Raw genomic sequence first — 23,863 nt, 5'->3', positions numbered from 1 at the left:
CCCCGCTCGCTCGCTCGCTTGTCGCCAAGTTCGCCTTCCGCCTAAAAAGCAAAAGGGCAAAAGTTGCCCACGTCTTTAAAAGGATATTCACGTTTTCTATGGTGAAGAATTCGGCGCCTAAATTCTCGGAATCACAATGTTTTCTTTTTCTTTTAATCTAAATTTATATAACACTGGAGGAGCTCAACTTAAATATTTTCAATGAATTAATTTTGACTCGCGCATTTAATGATCAAAATCGGAATATTACCCAACCTATTATTTGTCGTCGATGTTTGGTGAGGCACCCAAACCTTCCCTAGTCTATTCTCTTTGGCAGATCCCTTACCTTCCCTAGTCTGGAGTGTAAAACACGTTATGCTTTTTATCATGAATGCAGTAAGTAAGAAGGATTTTAATAACGATGATAGAAAAGTACATCCAAATATTAAAAACCCTCATATTCTAAAGTAATCGTCACATCGCAAGACTCCATTCATTTAGCAAAAAATGAACGAATTAAAAAACAGTTTTCAAAAACGATCACTTGGCCAATAAAATTACCGTGGCCGATAAAAGTATTCCTCGTCCAATTATTTTTTACAAAATAAACAAAGCCTAAATGTCATTTCACTTTATCTTTGTTTTGTCTGGCCAATGCACGGTAAACACATATCGTACGGCCGATGTTCACCCCCCTCCTCCAGCATTGGTTCAAAAACGGCGTGGGCGATGAAAAGCAAGCACGTGCGGTTCGCCCCGCCCGCCAACCAGTGACGACTCTCGCACACTCTCAACTCTATCTCGCGCCGATAAAGCACCACCTCACATTGCCCCTCCCCCTTTCACTCCCTCTCGTTCTTAATCTCCCGTCGCAAGGGGACTATGAACTCCCACCTCAGCCTCAGCCTCAGCCTCTCATCCTCCTCCGCCACCGCCTTATTGCCCCGCACATTCTCCCCCGCCGCCAGGCTCTCCTTCCCCTCCGCCGCCGCCGCCCTCCGCGCCGTCGCCGCCGCCTCCTCGTCCCGTTGGATCTCCCTCCGCCCCTCCCCCGCGGTCCACCTTCCTCCGCGTCCGCGGCATGGCCGAGCTCGTCCAGGACAAGGAATCCACCGAGAGCAGCGGCGCCGCGGCGGCCGCGGCGGCCTCCGGCTCCGGCGACGAGGAGGCCAGGCAGCACTCCCGGATTTTCGTCGACGCCCGCTCCGAAGAAGGTCGGCTCGTGGCTTTCTTGACCTCTTGCTCGGGAGGACTTTTCGTTTTTGCTTTCTTGCTTGCTACGTCGGAGGAAATGAAATCGAGGACTGGTAGTGGATTCATTGGATTGGGTGTCGAGACGAGTTTGTGAGCGTGTAGGATCTAGTCGTCTTGTTTCTGCGAGGCAGCCAAATGACTTTGTGTGATTGAAAGGAATCGGAAGAGTGTTGAGCCAGAGGCGTAGGATTGAGTGCTCGATGATACCGGCTCGAGCGGAACTTCTACCCTATCTGGTGCCGTCCGGTCGGATTTCGTGAAACGAAAACTCATATCTGACCTGACCTGTTGTTAGGTGGACCGACTGTTGTCTGTAAACTGTGGCGATGTTTTTGCTTTCAGAAATGTTTCTATATTCGAACATCTAGTTGCCTATAATATGGATGGGAGGACTCAAAATGTATGCAGGATCACTTGATATTCACTTTTGTTCCAGCTTACCTCATTTGATGAACATGAGTTTTAAGATCGGAACGTTTCTATCTTTCTGTGGTGAATAAATTACTGCACATATGCTAAGGCAAAAACAATCGGTCATTGTGGTTTAAGCTGTTCAAGTGAAGCCATTACTCATTGTGTGCTTTATTTACAGTGTATTGATTAATGTCCTTCTGAGCCTGCACTTAGTAGAGTTCTTCCCTGTCCCTGTAATTACATTGTGGAGTGAAATTTACTTCCTGCATGTGTGGTTTTCCAGTGGAAATTTTCATCCAGAATTTTAAGCTTTGTCTAATTACCAGTGCCATATATACACGCAAGTGAGGTTCAACTATCTATGCAGAATTCTATATCAGTTTTTTCTTCTGTCTGTAATGGGTGGTGTTTTGGTCATCTGGTTAGAGTACAACTCGAGGCTGCTTCCAAAATCATCATGCTAAGCTAGTCATTTTTTCTAAATTTTTTTATTTTGCTTTGTTAAGTCTTCCAAAAAACAGTTACCTTCTTGTCCCTTCATCTCCATTAAAAGTACCCTGTGATTTATGGATTTGAATGCCCATTCTCTTATGTGAGGATGGGAATGTGATGATTGATGCCTCTTTGAAAACTTCTTGTGAAGTCACCATACTATATTAGGTTTCTAGTTATATATATACAAAAAAAAAAAAGAAAAAAAAAAAGGTAAAATCTCTAACTAGCAAGATAATGCTGTCAATGAATGTTCTTGCCCCCCTCACCCTGATTTATCTACAAGGATGGAAAACAAATTAAATGAATGTATTTGGAACGTGAGCCCAGAGGAATAAAATTTCATACTATCAGGTCTGATTTATTAGCCTTGTCTTGTATGGTTTTTCCAATTTTTATTTCTCTATGCAAGAATTCGAGGCATCATAACTCTCAAGACCTCATTGCATGATTGCTTGATAAGACACGCAAACTGTTCCTTTGTTCTTAGTTTCATGTAATAGAGAGATCGACTTTGGGACTAACTTCACTGGCTGTCTTGAAACATTTGTGAGCAGAGTTGCTATCTTTAATCACCAAAGAAAAGGATGAGGGAAGGCTGCCTCCAAATGTTGCTGAGGGGATGGAGGAATTGTTTCACAATTACAAGAATGCGGTAAATAATATAACTTGACTCATTATTTGGTGTGATCGTTTATGTATGTTCTCCAAAGATGCATTTGCTTTTGCTCCTTATCATCATTCAACTTGTGTCAAGTTTGACCTTACCCTGGAGTCTTGACCATGTTATTTTTCTTTATATCCTGCATTATTAAAATAAGAAAGCAAGCTTTTGGATAGAGATTGGAGAAGTGTGAAGATAGTCAAATCGACCAAAGAGTTTGAAAGATGAGGTCCGTTCAAGTTTTGTTCAATATATGTATTGATTGGTCATAATAAATTCAGACTTCCAGTTTGAAATTGTAAATTGTATGGAGAAAAGCTTAGTGATGTGAACCTTAATCCAATGCGAAACCTTTGCATCCTCATATGATCTGATGGAAGGTTTCAGGGTTGAAGTGTTTGCGCCTCTGTTTCAAGAGCGATCAGTCAGTGCAAAATCTTGTACAGTTGGCTTGTTGGTATATCAACCCTTGTGGCTCCACATTCAGGACAGTTTTGGCCAATGGTCATTTTCATTTGACGATGTGTTAGCATGTTTACAAAATGAATGCTTATGAAACTATATGAGCAGTTTTGGCCAATAGTCAATTTCAAAGCTTGATTTTCAGGTAAAGAAAGGTAGTAGAATTGCCCTGCTAGTCATTCCTTTGTGTAAAATAGTTTTCTTTAGGTGGTAAGTAAGTTGATGGATGGTCCTGAAACAAGTAGTTTATAAGTATGTTTCCTTCTGGTGTGAAGAAATTCTGGACCTCAATTTATTCCCTGAGGGAGTAAAATTTGCATCTGGAGAAAGTACAATAGTAGAAATACCCCTTTGGTTGACTGAAATTGCATTGGATTCAATGTCGGAGCTACATCCCAGGCCATCAACTTGCGATCTGATCTTACTGTGGACTCGCACTCAGCTATCTACCATGGGGATGGGATGGCTTCTGTTTCTATTTAGTTTGTTTGGGTCTTTATTAGAGGTTGCAAGAAGAGAATATTGGGGGGGGAAAAAGATCAACTTGAAGTGCTTTGACTCAAGAAATTGAAAGTAAAGGATTACAACAGTCTTTGTTTTGCTAAGTAAATAGTGATCTTCATGAGCTCGACGAGGTCATTCCGTTGTTTGTTCCCTATTTGTGAAATACTTGTCAAATTTATCCGTCAAGAATTAATGTCATGACATAAACATAATGAAATATAAAATTATAGCTCTTTCTATATAATGCTCATTCGGTTGTGAAACTATCTCATGCATGCACCAAAAATGGAATGTTCATAAGTATGTCAATGGTCAGTTATACATTTGATGATGCAGTGTGGATTGAAATCTGGATATGCATCATTATCCGTTACCCTTTACATGTTTTACTGTTAGGAACTATGCAATTTGTCATAACTGTGGAATGCATTGACTAAACTGAAGAAGATACCACCATATGCTTGCCTCTTAACTGTAGGCTTGGTCTTTACAAAATGATACGGTGATGGTCTTTTCAAAACATTTCTGCTATTTAAGCGTAAATTGAAGAGTGGCTTGCTATTACTGCCTAATTCGTATTTTCCCACATATTCTCTGTCTGAAGTTCACGATATAGTGTGTCGAATAATGGATGAAAGGAATGGCTTTTACTACTAATACTATCAAATTACACATTCACCCTGGTAGGACAATGTGTTGGTGCATCTTTTAGTGCTATTACATTTGGTGGTTAGAATCTGGTGTTGAACTTTAAAATTTCTCAGTGATCTGTTTATTCTTTTGCTTTAATATATTTCCTAATGGTTGCAATATAACTAGAAATCTGCAAGATCCTTTGCTTATGAGAATGTTTTTCCTCAAGGAGTTTCTGTCCGTTGGTTATTTTTCTGCTTTCCATTTTAAGGTTCTAATTCCGTTTCTTCCTGTGTTGTCCACAATCTTATCTGGTTTTCTTCCATGTTGTCACGCTGCAGGTCTTCCAAAGTGGAATTCCCCATGCTGATGAGATTGTTCTGTCAAATATGAGTGTCGCGCTTGATCGGATTTTCTTGGATGTTGAGGTAATTTTTGAGCATGTAAATCTTGGTTGAATAGCAGCAAATCTTTTTTTATTTATGCATTTGTCTACAAGAAAGAGTAAAGGTTTGTGTGCACTTAAACTTTGCTAAAGTAAACGAAGCTTGGATGTGTAAAACTTTTGATCTGACAGAAAGCAGTAAATCTTTCAGGATCCTTTTATCTTCCCTCCATACCACAAAGCAGCAAGGGAGCCTTTTGACTACTATATGTTTGGTCAAAATTACATCCGTCCTCTGGTTGATTTCAGGTTCATTGATAATTTTGTGCTCACTTCCGTCCCAAAGCTTCGCTGAAGAATATTAAAAGGCACTCAAATTATTTATGTTCTATAATTTGCTTGGCTTGTCTTCACATGTCAAAGGTTCATGATGTTCTAGCGATGAACCTACACATTTACTTTTAATTAACTTGCATTTCTAGGAAACTTGCCATGTTGTCATGATGTCTTTTTTCCACCTTTACTCCCCTTTCAGCCCTAATTGCTTTAGGAAGAATTGATTTTCCTTCCAGGAAAGTGCAAAAACACTGTCCCTTCTGTCCTCTTTTTTAAATAATAATTCAGAATACTAGGGAGCATAAAATACTAAGAATTAAGTTTCTGTTATTAACTCAATATATGAATTGCAAACTCCTAAATTGTTATCAGAGGGTTTTTATGGACTTATCCCTAAACAGGGAAAGCTCCTGCGCTAGCTTTTCTCATTGGACCTGTGACTAATTAGTTACTTTCCTCTAGATATCTCTTAGCATTTCTGAGTTGTTTTTACTCTTTCACATATCTCTTAATTTGCTCTTTGCTTCTGATTTTCCTTTCTGCAGAAACTCATATGTTGGAAACATTCCTGTTTTTGATGAAATCCGTGAGAAACTTCAGGAGGTGAGTAGTTCTTTTGTTACCCTTCTCCTTTAGATGGACCGATGACGACTCTGTGTCTTACTGAAACCTGTTGCATTCACATTGCCTCTTAAACTGAAATTGTTGTTGTTGTCTAAAGAATAACTGAAAGCCATAGCATATCCCTCTTGTTCTTTTTTTGTACAGTATATTTTCTGTGATTCAAGTGTTAGCTTGGACTCATATATTTCACTTCTTGGCCTTTCCTATTGCTCTTCACTGAATGAAATTACCATTCAGTAGATTGCATTCTGCTTGCTTGTAATGTAGAATTATGATCTGAAACTGTTTATAAATGATTCTGGTTTATTGTATGCATGCACATCAAATTTGACCTTTAGCAGCTTCACAAAGTAAATAGAGGCAACGGATCACTATAGAAGAGGATCCGACTGTTATACAATGCTAATTTATATCTTAAATTGCAGGGCCACAACGTCGTTCTGATATCCAACCACCAAACGGAAGCAGATCCAGCTGTTATTGCTCTGCTTCTTGAAGGAACACATTCACATATTGCGGAGAATGTGGTACAGATTGTATCCTTTATTAGACTTGATTATTACCTCATTCGTGAGTATAGGCCACAAGTGGACCACTTGCTTGAACATATCTTTTATCTTCTAGTGTAGACTTATGTAGCTGGAGATAGAGTTGTAACAGATCCACTCTGCAAGCCCTTCAGCATGGGAAGGTGCTTAAAATCTCTATCCTTATGAGTAGTTATAAAGTTTAGCATGCTGATGAGTAATTAAGCAAGCTCATAACTTGAATCTTCTATTTTTTCTAGGAACCTTGTTTGTGTGTATTCGAAAAAGCATATGTTTGATGTTCCGGAGCTTGTTGAGATGAAAAGGAGATCAAATACACGAAGCTTGAAGGAAATGGCTTTGCTTTTAAGGTACTACGTTCACAGCTTTTCGTGTGAATGCAATCTCATATATGAAAACAATTGAACGGTGATGTATCTTCAGCTCTGATAAAATTGCACTGATGGTAAAGATCCTATTTAATGTGAACAGTTGGTCACCTTTTGCCTCCTCTATTTGTCCTTACATTGATTCTTCATGTTCATAAGTGGACCAATGCTCTTACTACAAGTGAGATGATATGCTAGTTATGCCTGAGCATTGCAGGGGTGGATCGCAACTACTGTGGATTTCACCAAGTGGCGGCAGAGATCGTCCTGATCCTCTTACAGGAGAATGGTATCCGGTAGGTTTTCACTCTGCTCTCTGGAATTGTGCGGCAGAGTTCCTTTTCTGCTGCTGCTCTTTCTTGATTATGTCAAATATGCTTTACTGAACTTCTATACAGTGCCGTAGTTGTAATCACTTGTGTTTACTTCATTCTGCCACTCGAAGATAGAAAAGTTTGGTCTGCTCACTAAAATCCGTTTAGTTCTCTGGTCATTGTCATCTGCCATTTTCAGTGATTCTGACATAAAAGAGTGGGCAGGCACCCTTTGATTCTGCTGTGGTAGACAATATGAGGAGACTTGTAGAACATTCTGCCGTGCCAGGACATCTCTACCCATTAGCATTATTGTGCTATGATATCATGCCACCTCCACCCCAGGTTTGGGAATCTACATGATGTACGTATCTCTTATTGTAACACCTTTATTCTGTCTCATAAGGTGCAACTTTACAGGTGGAGAAAGAAATTGGTGAAAGAAGAGTGATTACTTTCCATGGTGCTGGGTTATCAGTCGGACCGGAGATTAAATTCAATGAAGTTACTTCCACCTGTAACGACTCTGAGGAGGTTACTCCTTATTACTTTACCCTGATATGCCTTAACTTTTCTAATATATAGTCTCTATCCTTTTATGCTTCTCTATAGCAAGTATTATTGGTGCTTATGTTGATTCGTGAACAGGTCCTTATCACTACTTGTTGCAACTGACTAGTGTGTGTATTTTATCTCTTTGGAATATATCTACCTTACTTTTCCGGATTTCTTCTAAATTAAAATAATTGCATTCCTAATTGTATAATGTTTTTGTTCTTGTGAGTTTGGTTTGATTTACAATTTTTGGATGGCAATAAGTATCGGCATTGTTTTAGTGATGTCAGAAAATTTGCATAGAGAAGCCAGTGCAGTGGTATTTATACAGATCTTTCCAGGTCTTCCATTTTTAGATTCTTTTCTTGCTCGAAGTGAAAATCAATAATCTTTATTGTGAAAAGACTAAGCTGGTGTGAGTCTTTACATGCTATTATGGTATTGTCGGAAAATTCAAAAAATATATTTTGGTCGGTAACCAATGAGAAAACCAATGCTCTCTCTTTCCTTTCTTTAACACTCGTTGCTTCTTGCAAGCATGGTCCCTGACATGTCCTCATTCCCTTTGCAGGCGAAGGAGGTATATGCACGGGCTCTTTATGAGTCTATTACTGCACAATATAATATTCTCAAATGTGCTATACATGACAAAAAAGGACTTGAAGCATCAACTGCAGAGGTTTCCTTGTCGCAACCATGGAATTATGAGAATTAGTGGCATCTTTCCAGAGGTATTTTTCGCTTCAATAAATTTAAATAGAAAAGGTGCTTCATGAGATGTTTCTGGTATCAGAATCTGTTCTTGGTTGTGTCACGTTGGAGAATGACTTTGAAGCCAGTTTTAGAGATATGATCAGAAGGTATTATGAGCATATCAATTCTTTAAACAGAATGTATCAGCTTGTTAAAACTGAAGGGTTTGGGTTGTTTGATTGGTTGTGCTTTTAAAGACAGCATTTCGTGGATGTGAAAATTTTCCATTTAGCATCATGCACATTGATTTACTTCTTCAATAAGATCAAAGGTCCACCTGACAAGCATCGAATTCTGCCTGGTTTGGTGAGAAAGGCTAATAGAAGTTGATGTTATATCAATTTGTCGACAATGTTAATTAGAAGAAATCAATGGAAGTGCTTTTCTCAATCTGTACCTTCTATTTTTCGTGCTGTGCCAATAATCTTCTTTCTTGTTCAGATAAAAGTATCATCATGATGATGCGTTAATTATCTATCCTGGGTTATTTTAAACACCATCTACCTTGACAGGACAGGCACATGTTTTTTTGGTTTCCAAACTTCTTGTCTTGTTCATTGCCTATTTGAATGATGTGTCAGCGAAGTGGTGGTATTTGCTGTGCTGTTGTTTGGTTTTTCTTTTTGTGCCACTGTTCAGAAAGTTTTGTGTTATCCTGTATAATGAACTTTTTCCACTGCCCAAAAAAAGATGTTACTACATATATTAGATGTTCAATCTTCTGTGTGGATCCGCTTGGGGTTTTGCACTGACGAAGTACTGGTCCAAGACAGCATTTGTACTGTTGAGGAGGGGGAAGCCAGATTTATGCTTCTTCTTGGTATCCGTCTTCTGAAACTTGATGTTCCGTCTATGAGCCTGATCTGCTACGTGTCTATGTAGAGGGCATGAAAGCTTCACTCGAAACTGCACATCTAAGTTTCTAACTGGAAAAGATCATGCAATTTGCGTGTTAAACATACATTATATACTCTGTAACAATGTCGGTCCTTTGGTGTTGTTTTGCAGGGGAAAGGTTCCCTTTTGGACATGTATTCATAATTCATTAAGTAGATATCTTCTGATCCAATTCAAGTACATACTGGAAAACGGAGCTTTCTTTTTGCCGACCTTCTGACGAACTCTCGGAAGTGCTCGAACCATCATCTCTTTTCTCCTTCCGTCCATAGCTTCTCGGAGGTGACTAGTCAGAAGTCCAGGGCTGCCTCGACGTGGCACATTGTATGCTGTACAGCAATAGGTGGAGCTAGTCACTGATCGGCCATCTTAGTCTCACATGTATATGGTCTGCTACATAACAGCCATCAATTAATCGCTCTAGTTATCTTCCGTAGCTTTTTGCCTAATAGTCTTCATCTTAGTCTCTTATTTGAACATGGCATATCACATGACTTGGTGCCGGAAGGTGGTAGATTTTGCCTTGGCAGGTGGGTGGAAAGCCCCCTCGGTTTTGTTAGCCGTTTAAGACATTCGTTTTTCCTGACAGGAGGAGCAATGGGTAGTTGCCCTCTTATCAGTACACGCCAAAGAGAGTACGCTTTCTTATGATATCGATACTCCCCATCCTCCTCTCTGGCACTCAACTCATGTCATGATTTTCATTCATTCATTCACTTTACAGCTTGCTATATTGATTCAATCTGCCAAGTGACTGTTATAGAGATGAGGCATATTTTAGCCACTTACGACGGCCTTGTGAACTCAGATTAGCTAGAGAATTGCCGCTATTGACACTCTAATCTTTAACTCGAGGAGATCAGCTTCCTGTCTTTGGACGACTAGGAGTAAGTTCAAGTCCACTACGATGTGCTCTGATCAGGGATTATGGAGACCTAACATCTCAAGTTTAGGTCTACATCCTCTCTGATTCATGTGAATTTCCTGTTTAGTAGCGGGGGTTTGCAGGAGGTCACCGAACGTTATGTGATAAAACAAACCGATTAAAGAAAAGCGATTGTGCATCCGTAAGATACATGGCCATCAGATAACCTTTTTTTCTGGTGCACAGGCACGGAAATTGCCATGAAATCATATGTCAGAGCCTCATTACTATAATCCCATATAAGCTAAGTCTATGGATACCAAGTAATAGTTTCGTGATGCAATATTTAAGCTGCAGAGTGCACTTAAAGCTTATGGTCACGTCATCCTCGTTCGAATATCGTTGAACGTAATAAGATCACCTAATTTGCCGTGGTACGCCATGTCAGCGACGCGTGATGCGTCGGATGCATAACTCATTCAAGCAACCGGCAACTTCTGTCCCCAAAAAAGATTTTGAGGCGCATCACGTGTGGAAAGACGGAGCCAGCCCAATAGGTTCACTGTTTTGTACTTGACCATGCGTGCGGTGTTCGGTCGAAAAACACATCATTCGACTTTGCTGCTTGTCTCTTCTTTTTGGTGTTTGTTTCTTGCGCGAGGGGAAGATCATGTGCGCTTTCCCCACCGCGCCTCGCGAAGTGACGGTTCGGGAGTTTTAAAAAATAGTCGGGGGGGATGCGTCGTACTGTTAACGGACTGCGCGGGTTGTTTTTATTTATAGATGCATCGCGGGGGCAAGGAGTGTATCGAGGAAGGGGCAGTCTTTTAATACTTTAATTAATGAACAGATTGGTCGATTTGCACCTCGAGCTGGGGGCTGCATCAAGATCCCCTGTGGAAGCTTGCCTTTGTTTATACACCTTAAATCGTGGCGACACGTACTTTGACTGATTAATAAATGTTGCATGCACGAGGATCCGGAATAATCTCACATTCTCTCTCTCTCTCTCTCTCCAAAAAAAGAAAAAAGAAAAGAAAAATTAGAACAAGGAGGGGGTTAACATCATAGTATCTTAGGAAGAACCATTCCAATCCATGCCTCTTGGTCATGCTCCAGACACGTAATTCAGACACTTTTCTACAGTAACCTTGCCTAGATGGCCGTCATCACACCCCCACAATTAAGCAAAAAAGGTGTTTTACATGTTGTGAACATTATATGATTGTGGACCCCAAATCGGCGTAAGCCGACAATGACAGATTTCGATGGATCCTCGATTATAAAAAAAAAAAAAATTATATGATTGTGACGTGTGACACGATCGACCCATTAAAATAGAGATAGATACAAATACAACCGCAAAATCCATAACGCTCGGACCCATATTCGTTGTCTAGGGGCGTTAGAACGCAACTATCACGATGTCCTCGTCGCGTAAAAAATTTCTTCTTGAAAAGACAGACTGCCAGAAGTAAATCGTCCGCATTCATTCATCTGCTCCCCCTTAAAATTGTTACATATGCCGTCTTGTACAACGAGGTTATTTCACATGCCAAAGCTTTACATTCGAGCGGGGCCGCGAGGGCCGTCGGATGGACAAATCAATCAGGCGAGGCGTCCCTATCCGGCGGATGGATGGCGGACGGGCCCCGCGACTGAGTGGCGAAAGTCAACAGACCGAATCAAAATGATTGACCTGACGGGGTAACACGCATCATGGAGACTCAGTGACTTGACACGCCCTCCCGGTAACTGAGGCCCACCGCAGAGGGTGGGAAGATCATCATCTCGCTAATTTGATTTTTTTTTTTTTTTAACCCTGACCATCGAGAAAACTCTAAATAGATAATCATTAAGCTCAACACTACAAAAAAAAATCTTAAATTGATATTATCAAAAATAATTTTTTATTATAAAGGATAAATTTACTCCAAGTTACTTTTTTTTTTACAACAAAAAAAAAAAAATTATTTCAAATTAATTTTGGGATCGCCAAAAATCGAAACTGGTACGATTGTGACAATATATCATTCGTTAAATTTAATTAATCTAAAAAAACATAAAATTATAACAAACGAAGAGTAAAATCTCAAATCGATATAGAAATTAAATGTCGCATATTATCCAATTCAGTAATTTGATAATAAAATTTAATGGAAACTAATAAATGATAAATTTGAAACAAGCGTGCTAATGTGAGGTGATTTTATCAAAAGCGTACAAGTTTGAGATTTTTTTGTAATTAAAAAATTAGTTTGAAGTTTTTCATGATATTAAACCTATTCGTCAAGATTATCAGTTAAAAGTTTGATCGAAGCAAGCATCAAATCGCTCAACCATGGTCAAAAAAGATTTTTCAGTAAGTCCAAATATTTGAGAAAAAATGAAAGTATATTTCATTTTTACGGTGTTTATATGGTGTTTATATCTAATCAAATGCTCGGCAATATTTGGATGTGGCGAGTCATAGACCTTGAAGATGAAGTATTTACGAGAAGTGACTTCTTACAAGCATAATTGAGAATTCGAGATTATGTTAGGATTCAAGATGACAGTCAAAGTATAGTTTGCCTGTTATACTTGTTGAATTTGATTGATGGGTGTTCATGCTTAAATACAAGTGTTAAACCTTTTTTGTCCGAACAAGCTCGTGACACAACGGAAAGATTATAACTTAACCATGGAGAGGTTGAGCCTAGGCAGCTCAAGAGAACCTTTGTAGTCGAGCAGGAGCTTGCAAAAGAAATCACTTGTCATGTGTCACAAGTTGGCAATTTCTTGGCTGCGAAATAGCTTGTGCAATGATTGGTAAATCAATAATATCAGGCTAGCCTTCCTTCTACAGTTGTTTCTATGAACCATACGATGAATTACAAACCTATGTCAGATTGTACCATGCTCAGTTTAGCTCATGTTACTAGTTCATCAAGCGGGACAGCGGAATATTTTAAGTACAACAATTGATTTCAACCTTCCATGGCTCATCAAGAAGTGGCATCAGCTTCGTCTCAATTTGTACACGGGAGGCCAACCTTGTTTTTAGAGCACTATAGAGATATAATATTTATATTCTAAAATTTCTAGCACCAACCATCCTAATACCAATACCCATAAATCAGTTGTACTAATTCTTTCCGTATCACTCACTCTTCACTCGATAACTCATATTCCACCCACAAGCGTACACAAGTACTAGAGAATCATGAATTGTAACATTCTTCCCTACTCAATTTCACAACACTCTTGTTACGGTCTATTCTATTGCTTCTATGCATTTCCTAATCATGAATGCATTGCTTTGGATCACACATTGAATGGCAACACTCTCCTAACAAAATAGGCCACTCATTGGTAGCTTCTTTTGATCACAGTTGTTCGGGCATTTTCAATCACTTGTGCTTTCCTTGATAAGTGTGGCATTTTTCACCAACTACACCTTTTGGTAGCATCCTATTTGCCTATTAAGCTTTTCTTGACTTTGGAAAGTCAACAGATGTTTCTTCCTTTTTGAAAACGTGACAGTAAACCCATCTTGAGATTTTTCTATTGATCCAAGAACATTTTGATTGTTTAGTGAGGAATCGGTTCTTTCCTATATCCCCATTGTCATTCTAAAAGTTGATTGAGAGCCATACTTTGTTTGAGCACATTGTGCCTCGGCAATTCACTTTCCGCGCTTGTAAGACCAGGAAGATCACATGTTTGTTCCGATTCTAGCTCGTTTATTAAATGGTGTTAGGGAAATCTCTTATGATGTTTTGAAGATGACAAAATAAATTGAAGGCTCCTGATGTGTTTGATAATTAAGTAACAGACTATGCAAATATAGAACGTGTAAAGGATATTGTGAAAGATTATATATGAAAAAGTTAGAAAACTGGATGAATATATTTAGACTGTGTCTAGATCTTAAAGTTAAATGTGTTCATAAGTATAATCTAAGGATGAATATGTTCAAACTTAAATGTAAATTGTAAAGTCTTTTCGGATGGAATACACTCAAATTTTATATACAAAATGAGACATAAGTCCAAAATGTGACAAGGTCCAGAATGTGATGGATTCAGAATGTGATATGTCCAGAACAACACAAGTATGAAACATGATCTAGAATGTGACAAGTTTAGAACATAGCAGATTCAGAACGAAGCAAGTTCAAGACGAAACAACTTGATAAAACATGACATAAGCCCAAAACGCATAATGACTTATGATCTCGTTTGGATTTCATACCGAGATAGATTTGATTAACTCAATCTATTTGATTGGCAATTGGATCCTAAAGACGGAAACTTTCTAAAATGGGAAGTTCTAATTATGGAAACCAAGATTCTATTTGTATGAGCGATCAGAATCAATTTGGGATTATATTTCTATTACCCAACGGCTACCTAATATTCTTGATATAGATCTGCCAAATCGGTAGATTGGAAGATGATCATTTATAGACTCTGCAACGGCTAGTTTGAAAGTGAAGGAGTATTAAAGGAGATCAATGACCATTGAGCAAGTAAGAGACAAAATGAACCACTAGGATTCACCCCAGTGGCCACCCTTTTAACATGGAAGGGGGAGGTGAGGGGTTCAAATCCCCACATTTTCAGGGGGGGATGGGGTGAGGACGAGTAAGTTTCAGGAGTGGGTTTCGACTCCCACGCCCTACAAGAGGCATGACAAAAGTCTGAGAGTGAGTGTAGAATAGGCATAGAATATGACTAACAAAAAAAAAAGTAAGAGACAAAATGTAGAATCTAGAATTTTAAAATTTTAAAATTTGAGCGAATTTTGATCATATACTTGTCTCTCGTGAGCTTAAATATTTGTGATCATGAAAGAAGTACTAAAAGGGTGACTTAATGAAATAGTGTGATTTACTATGAAGTATTTGCATTCAAAGTTATAATCTCTTGTTAATCATATAGTGAAATCCAACTATTATACTGTCAGCGTAGGAAAATAGACATAAGCTTGATCTAAACTGAATCGCTATAAATTTCATACGCAATTTTCTTTTCCATTAACTCTCCTTAATTAAGTCTGTTGCACACTTACATGTGTTCTACTCATCATTAGAGGGATCATACTCTAATTTCTTATGCCATGAGCTGACAGTTCCTTGGTTGCGAAATAGGCTGTGCGGCGCTTGGTGAGCTAGTCTCACTAGGCCAGCTTTCTTTTCTATAGTTGTTTCTAAGAACAATACAACAAATGACACCTAATTTAACTCGAATATATAGTCCATTAAGCGTGACGACAAAATACTTTAGACATAACAACTTATACTTGGCCTATTATGACTTCATGAAGAGAACGGCATTGACTCTCGATCAATTTGTACTCGTGAGGCCAATTCTGCTTTCAAAACTTCATAATAATTTTTCTATCTTAAAAGTTTTAACACCAACCATAGTGATACCACTTTCACGGACTAATTATATTATTTTCTTTTGCATCACTTACTCTTCGCCTGATCACCCAAAGCTCCGCCCACAATGAATGCAAGCATGGGAGAATCACATATCACGACACATGCCGGCTCATTTGATCTTATTGGGTATGATACTTGTTAGCTACTCAAATTGTGCAGCTCGTCACCCAAAAAAAGAAGAAAAAGAGGAAAAAGCAAAAATCCCTCAAATTGACAGATAAAAAGGGGTTATAACTTTCGGTTAAATGACTCACCAGACCACATGCGTAAAGAAAAATGCACCAAGAAATTTTCTCTGCACAATATGATGACGAGATTTGACTTGTCTTATCTCGAATAGTGTCTGTTCCCATAATCCCATCATCTAATCCTCGCATGAGCCAGCTTTTGAATGATGATGTCTCTTAAGGTTTTTTGATGTTTTTGTAATTATTATGGAGAACGCCGATAGGTTAGTGGAGAGTGCCTGGGAAGATGACAAGATCTCGAACAATTTCCCAAAAGATCACCTCCTAAATCGCAATCGAAGTTGACGATTATCTTCAATAATTAAAAAAAAAATTAAAATTAAAATCCTCCCTCTCTCCTTGCAAATCGTGCAGATGATGCCCCCCACTCTCTGCCCGCCCAACACCTGTCGTAAAAGCAAGAGCAAGTTCAATCAACCTTGAAGAACCCATGAGCGTGCACTCAAAAGTTCGATCCCATATTTTACCATCTCGTACTGTCTTTTTCCTCAGATTTAAGCATAGAACTTTATAACGTTAAAAAATTAATAACCTAAAAATTCCGATGCATTTATTATAAATTTATTTAAATTAAATTTTTAATCATAAAAATTCTAAATTAATATATTCATAATAAATTTATCTTTTATGAATTTTCGTCAAATTTTATTATTAAATTTGTTGACGTGTGACATATTATGGTGATGTGACAAGTCCATGTAAAAATTTATAGAGTCAATATCGCAAAGAATTTCAAATTCATCATAGATATTCTGTTTATTACAAAAATATCATTAAACTTATCACATATATCAATTTAGGATTTTTCATGAAATTTACTTTATGAATTTTCATGAGGGCTTGTCACATTGTCATATCGGCATGTGTCATTTAGGTCGGCAAATTAAACATTTAAATTTGACAAAAACTGATGAATGGTAGAATGAGTGTACTTATTCAGAGTTTTATGATCAAAAATTAATTTTGAATAAATTTATCATAAATATATAAATTTAAGATTTTATATAGTTAAAAAATTAATTTACAATAACTTTTTCGCTGGTATATTTGGGATATTGATCCTAAAGCTAATATTACTTTCTATCTCTATGTTGATATGACTGTGCTTGGTGCTACTCTTTTTACAGCGCAGTACATTTCATTCGATTTATTACTTTGCTGTAGGAAGAATGATGCGATTCCTTTTGGTCCAAGTGAAAAGGACAAGCACTCCTCAGAACGGCCAGAAGGAAAAAATTGTGTTTTTTTGCAGGGGAGGGGGAGAGAGAGAGAGAGAGAGAGAGGGAGGGAGACGATTTCTGCAGTTTCTCTCCATTTTTCCATCCTGCGCTACGCTCTCTGTGCCCACCTGACACGCAATGAAGTCATGCACATCTGTGACCTCAGTTGCTGTGAAGTGTGAAATGAAAGTTAAGGCGCTACTTGTCCCTGACCTCACTGACCTGTGTTTTCCTCACCCTCTCTCTCTCTAAGATTTCAGCTGTCCCACGCTCGAAACAGTGCAGAGTCACACTCCCTGTCTAGAGCCTCTCTCCTTCGTTTTCACTCGCCTGCTGCGTCTTCTACAGCTGACGGCCTTCCCTCCCCCAAAGGTCACTGTTCAGACCAGACCCCTCACGGTCCCGACAAATCTAAGCTCGGACAACGCGGCCCCTCCGCGAAAACCCTACTCCCTGTCGCTGTCCAGCCGGCCCGAGAGCTCACACATGCACTCAAGCTCGCGCCTTTCTCAATGACGGCTTCTGGGTCTCCTCAGAGCCTCTGTTTCCTCCTCTGGGTGGCGGCGAGTGCGTATTCGAATGGGGTGCGTGGTGTCTCAGCTGGCGGCCAAGTTCGCCTTCTTCCCGCCGTCGCCGCCGACGTACCGGATCAAGAAGCGTGATGACGGGAGGCTCACCGCCGTCTCGGCCTCGTCGGCGGCGGCGGTGGCCCCCATAGCTAGCGCTGACGACGACTCGCTCGACGTGCTGTTGGTCGACACCCGGCGCGGGAACAAGATCGTTGCCTTCTACCTGAGGAACCCGTACGCGAGGCTGACGTTGCTGTACTCGCATGGCAATGCGGCTGATTTGGGGCAGCTCTATGATCTCTTCGTGCAGCTCAAGGTCAATCTCAGGGTCAACGTCATGGGGTTCGTGATTTTTTACCTTTGTTTTTGTTTTTTTTTTCTCAGCTTTTAGTTTTCTTGGAGAAATTGATTTTGCCGTGTCTGTAACTTCAGGGATTATTGTGGTATCTGGGTTACTTTTTTCTTGTAGTTTCTCAAAGTCTGGTCCTTTTCTTGCAGTTTCAGATCTGTAAGTTCATTGGTGTCGGTTCTCCTTTTTCCAGTTTCATGTGGGTTTGAGTAAATTTTAGGTTCAAGAAAGTAATTTTCAAGAGAGACTTTTGAATGGAAAAGGAAAAAAAGAGAGAGGAGAGAGAGAGAGGGAGAGAGGAGAGAGAGAAAGTAAAGTCGACTTTTGGAGCAGCTCATGAGTTCTTTCTTACTAGTCTTTTTCGTGTTCTTCCTTTATTTTTTTAAGATTTCACCAAGAAAAGTTTCCTTTTTGGGTTTTTAAATTCAGTGTCTTCAGTGCAGCAAAGCTATTTCTCTTTGTTCTTTGTTCTTCCCTTTTTTCTTTGGGTACATGACATGGTTTACTGTTTTCGCTCGAGTCTTGACCTCTGTCGAAACTTGTGGGCTCTCTCATGAAATGTCTCTTCCATGCTTAATAGGTTAATCTGCTCCGGGGAAGCTAATAAAAGAGGTATCATAGAGTAGCTGCCTGAAAAAAAAAAAAAAAAAACTTTTAAATGTTTTGTTCGATGTATGACATGCTAAATTCTTGATCCCGTATTAGGCATGTCGATGAACTTTTCTTTTTTTACTGCTTGCAGGCCAGCTTGGTTTGTAGAAAGGAATCTTTTTGTTTTTTCATGCGAGCTCTTCTGTTGGAAGACTTGAATTATTTCCGAGTTTGGATTGTGAGTAGTGATCAATTGTCTCGTATTGATTTTCTTTCATGCAGATACGATTATTCTGGTTATGGAGCGTCTACTGGTAAGGTATGCGATCACCTACTTATTGACTATTTGCCGTTAATATCTGATTGTTTAGCTGTAGCTCTTACCCAAGCGCCGTAGCAAAATTATGAGTGCTCTGTTGCTGTTTGTGCTGTTCTCATGTTGGAGGTTACTGGATAAGACAGAGTACCAGGGATTTTTATTTCAAGGTTCACAAAATAAGTGGTGATTGCAATTCCTTGTTGTATTTACCCACTAAGTTTCTACAAGCTGCAAAAGATCAATTCTATGAGAGGTGTCGAACTTGGTTATACTGAGATTTGGTAGATTGCTCGACTTTGTGAATAATAAGCAAAATCAATCGTCATATACATATCTAATTCTGACATTAAATGAAGGGAAGGCAGATTAGTTTCTGCAAGAGGAAATGAGTTACGAGAAAGTTAAACTCCATGACTCTGTTGCTGCTTTTAATTAGTGCAAATTCCTCACAAGCATATGATGATATGATTAGTTCCCCAAAATTCGGGGCTTACCTAGAAAACTCGAGATTAATTACTTAATAAAGCATATTTATACGTTTTTTATTTTGGTTGGATTTTGTAGATAGTTACTTATGTTTTTACTCATCATGAATTTCAGCCCAGCGAATCCAATACATATACAGATATAGAGGCGGTTTATAATTGTCTCGAGACCGAATATGGGGTCAGCCAGGAAAATTTGATTCTGTACGGCCAGTCTGTTGGAAGTGGACCAACACTGCACTTAGCAGCAAAGTTGCCGAGGTTAAGAGGGGTTGTCTTGCATAGTGCCATCCTCTCTGGCCTTCGTGTGCTCTGCCATGTGAAGTTCTCTTTCTGCTGTGACATATACAAGGTTAATTGCCCTGATGCAATTCTGCTGTTAGTTGACGTAACACAATTATAAGAGCGTTCTTATGACCATCTCTTTATTGGCATTGACTCTGTCGAACAAGCCATTAACTGTTGGGTACCCATGCAGAACATTAACAAAATTCGGAAGGTGAAGTGCCCGGTGTTAGTAATACATGTAAGTTCTTTGCATCTTCAAACAGTGGAAAGCTAGATCCATTTACGTAAGCAGTTTACCATGTGTGAATCAAAATCTTCTCTTTTTTTTATTATTTTCATCTATGAAGCTTCAAACAATTGCTGTGTTTTTTTCTTTGGTGTGTCTTGAAATAAAAACATGAGTTGTATTCCATTATTGTACCCAGTTAGCTAGTTCACCTTCTTCCTGGTGCATGAGTGGTTGGATTTAAGGTTCCTTTTTTAACTTGGGCTTCTGAGCTTGTCGAGTGATGGGTATTACTTGGTTAATTTGTTTTATACTATGTTTGATTTTCACTTAGATTACCATAATCTGTTATAGAAGTGGGAATGTTCGCTACATATTCGGGATAAATGCATATGGCGAGACTCTGTTCTTCACAAAATTGAAAGCAATGAGAGGACTGCCCTGCAGTTCCATATCCACTTCTTGTCTTTTTTGATTCAGCGGGCTTAACAATTAACTTAACAATTGCCTTGCTTTCCTGTGCTTGGTTCGATGTGACAGTGGATGATTCTGAAAACTTTCACAACCCGCAAGAGTAATTCAACTTATTCGATGTCAAGAGCCTAAATTTATTTATAAATGTGCACCTTGTTGGTTTTGAAATTTAAAAGAGTAGATATGCATAAAAAGTACTGTTTGTAATTTGATAATCAATAAATTTGCAATGGTATTGAAAGTGTATTCTGCAATATTTGCAGGGCACGGACGATGACGTCGTGAATTGGTTGCACGGCCACGGACTGTGGAAAATGTCGAGGGAACCATTCGACCCTCTGTGGATCAAAGGAGGTGGGCACTGCAACTTGGAGCTTTATACCGATTACATCCGCCATTTGTGTAGGTTCGTCCACGAAATGGAGAGCATTACCACAGAAATCCGCCTAAAAAAGATTCGACAGACTCTCCACCTACCGAGGCGGTCTTCTACATCCACATCTACCAAGTGCTGCAGAATCAAATTCCAGCGTCCCAAGTGCGCAGAATGCTCACTACCTAGCTGCGCAAAATGTTCGTGCCAGCCCAAGTGCACCCGATGTTGGAGACCCAGCTGCTTCAAATGCTTTTGTAAACCCAAATGCTTAAGATGTCCGAGGCCGAGCTGTCCAAGGCTGAGCTGTCCACAGCCGAGCTGTCCACGGCCGAGCTGTCCGAGACCGAGCTGTGTCAAGTGTTTGAGCTGGGTGTGCTGCTGCTGCTGCTGTGGCGGAAGAGGCGGCGAGGTGAACGATAACAGAAGTAGGGAGGTATAGTGATTCTGTGCTTGTATAGACTTTCCTCAACTGGCTAACAACTGTCTGATCCTCTGGAGTAGTCACTCTTTTAGAAGGGGCCAAAGAATGTTTCCATGCTTTATTCGATACTGGCATATCAAGCGAAGCGATTCAAGAATTTATGCAATGAATTATTCTAATCTTTACCCTTTTGTTCCTGTTCTAATACCTATGATTTTCAGCTGGCCGCACCGTGCTGGGGATTGAAGTTACTAGAATTGCATAGCGGGGTGAGAGAGATTCTCAGATGAACTCAAATCGCGGTCATCGTACTTTGAAATTCAGTCGCCAAATGGGCTCGAATTGCCGCGCTAGGCGGCCGTATAAGTCGTAACCACCAAACCATTTTACACATCGAGTATAAAATGCACCTAAAGCATTCCCCAAGGTTAGTTATTGAGGTGGAATAAGCTCAAGATCGTGTATCCCCACATCATAGAACCGACCATCTTTCCCTGAGCGAGCGGTTAAGCTGATGATCAACATATTCAGTCTGAATTTTGAAAAAGGATAATAACATAAATGATTCATGAACTTTGTCTTAATATACAATTTGGTATTTGAACTTCAAATTTATTCAATATGGTCTTTAAACTTTTAATTTATTTAATATTGCCAAATTTTTATACATATTCAGTTTAGTCTATCTTTAAACCTTTAATTTATTTAATATTCAAATTTTTTATACATATTTAGTTTAGTCTCTCGATCGTATGAAAATGTTTAATATTATCATTCTATTAATTCAATTTCTCTAACAGCATTGAGCATTTTAAAATTTTAGATACAACATTGCATGTTGGGCTAAAACATAGGGATCCTATTGAATAAATTTAAAATTTATGGATTATATTGCATATTAAGTCAAGTTCATGACTAGATGTATCATTTACCTAACTTTTAACCATAAATCTGAAAGGGCTAAATCCAAAGCTGACCCCTAACTAAAACCATAAGCTCCTTCCTAATCTGCAGATTGCAAAGCCCACTTGCCTTCTCTGTGCTGGGCCTTTGCAGATCAGTGTATTACTTCGGGGTCTCATCACTCGTGGACTCCACAGCATACAAGATGATGTAATTTCAAGGATTAGTTTGACAACTACAATAGTTTTGACTTAACTGATTCGATTAAGTTAAAAAAGAAGAAGAAAAAATCACCTAATTTGCTGAGAAAAGGTTGTGATGACTTAATTCATAGAGCAGAATGCACATCCTGGATTTGCTATTAACATGTGTTTGATTATGCATGCTTTAAATTCGCAACACTACGAAGCTGGGTGAGCCAGCTTCCAACACGTTGCCATGAGCAGCTGTATTGTGAGGAGCTTGCCAAACACCTTATAAAAGTCACAACATTCTTTTTCACAACCGTAGCAAGATAAGTTGAACCAAATAAGCTCTAAGATAATCCTGGACAAAATCTTACAAACTAATGGAAAACTCAAAAGTAATTTATGGATTGGAAATCTACTCGAATAATCGTTCAGAATCTAGTTCGAAGAGAGTATATCATGTGCCGGTTGCACAATTGATGTGATTCAATGCATCATTTACAGTGCCCACATGTTGGCTGCATTCTAACCGCTCTTTTGATTGATTTTTGTGATCAATTAATTTTGATCGATTTGTTTCTTCACGTGTTATTACCACACGAGGTAACTGCTTTAAGGAATAACTTTTCAGCATACTCGGTCACAAGCAAATTGATCGAAGCCGTTCACCGAGACATTTTAAGTGTTGTTGGCATATTATGATACTTTATAACAAGATTTCATGACGAAATGTGTTAGAGAGGAATTTTGATTTTTTTGAAAGAGAATATAATGCTCCTCCACCACCCCATTCGGTGGCTACGTTGGTATGCGCTCAGATCCTCTTTATGGAAGGGCGAGAGTTTGAACCCCCGAGTTTGCATATTGCGTAGTTTATTAGTGGTCTTAAGTGCGGTGGTTTGCATACTACGTAGTTTATTAGTGATTTTAAGTGCGGCGTTGTGGTAGTGATTCCCTGTCTAGCGTCCTGCAGGGTTTATGTCGTAGTTCTTGGTTGTACTGCAACGGTTCTTGGATATTAATAAATAAATAAATATATATATATATATAAATATATATATATTAATGCTCCTCCTCCGTAAATGATCCGAATCCAGAAGGGCAAAGGAGTCAGATCAGACGTGATCATAGCTATAATAAGCATTTTAGGGGGGGGAGGGAATATCCGGGAGAACTTTTGGAGCTGCATACCCCCCCCGTGTTTTCATTCATTCAGCAATCACCGCCGTCTCCAACTCTCACGCCACCCCCCCAACCCAAAACACACAAATTCCAAAACAGACGCCCCCGCAACCCAACCAATCGACCGTTGAAAAAGGGGGCTTCTGGTGGGCTGTGGGCCCCACGCGCTTCTAAGACTGGGCCCCATCCCCCTCACCCCCACATGGGCACTTTTCGCACGTGCGAACGTTAGCTCGCATTCCCACGATTCGCTCGGACCATCCGCCCCTACCTAGTAGGCTAGTACCATCTGAATCATGTACGCGGCTTGAGGATTCCAAGAACGATGACAAATTAGATACACGAGGTATCGTGCCAATAATTAACTCTCGATTTCACCTTAAATCCGAAACCCGCCTCTAGAGGTTGTACAAGCACGAATGAGCCATGACCAAAGCGAGTAATGTTGAATGTTGATTTCATATAACTTGGGTTATTGTGCCCGTAGCTAGGTCTTGCGCAATCTTAAATAAGCACTCGTACTATGTGTTTTCAAGCCGTGCC

General features: G+C 39.4%; 2 protein-coding genes across 2 annotated transcripts; both read left to right on the top strand.

Annotated features, from left to right (window-relative positions):
* The first annotated feature begins 811 nt into the window (after positions 1-811).
* Positions 812-9,871, top strand: LOC104443503 (glycerol-3-phosphate acyltransferase ATS12, chloroplastic). The gene is given in 14 exon segments (XM_010056955.3): positions 812-1,026; positions 1,028-1,196; positions 2,700-2,797; positions 4,747-4,833; positions 5,002-5,099; positions 5,672-5,729; positions 6,176-6,277; positions 6,380-6,441; positions 6,538-6,648; positions 6,884-6,962; positions 7,206-7,325; positions 7,401-7,514; positions 8,107-8,266; positions 9,297-9,871. Coding segments are annotated over 13 exon segments (1,404 nt in total). The 5' UTR covers positions 812-864; the 3' UTR covers positions 8,251-8,266; positions 9,297-9,871.
* Positions 9,872-16,913: 7,042 nt separating this feature from the next.
* LOC104443502 (alpha/beta hydrolase domain-containing protein 17B) lies at positions 16,914-21,236 on the top strand. Its single transcript, XM_010056954.3, has 5 exons — positions 16,914-17,860; positions 18,741-18,777; positions 19,378-19,614; positions 19,741-19,788; positions 20,514-21,236. The coding sequence occupies exons 1-5, from the start codon at positions 17,529-17,531 to the stop codon at positions 21,063-21,065; spliced, it is 1,206 nt and encodes a 401-aa protein (XP_010055256.3). The 5' UTR covers positions 16,914-17,528; the 3' UTR covers positions 21,066-21,236.
* The last annotated feature ends 2,627 nt before the right edge of the window (positions 21,237-23,863 follow it).

This window comes from Eucalyptus grandis, chromosome 5 (assembly GCF_016545825.1).
Source record: "Eucalyptus grandis isolate ANBG69807.140 chromosome 5, ASM1654582v1, whole genome shotgun sequence".
NCBI classification, from domain to species: domain Eukaryota; kingdom Viridiplantae; phylum Streptophyta; class Magnoliopsida; order Myrtales; family Myrtaceae; genus Eucalyptus; species Eucalyptus grandis.
Note: the sequence above shows the minus strand (reverse complement) of the source record. Positions and strands in the feature narration are given on the sequence as shown.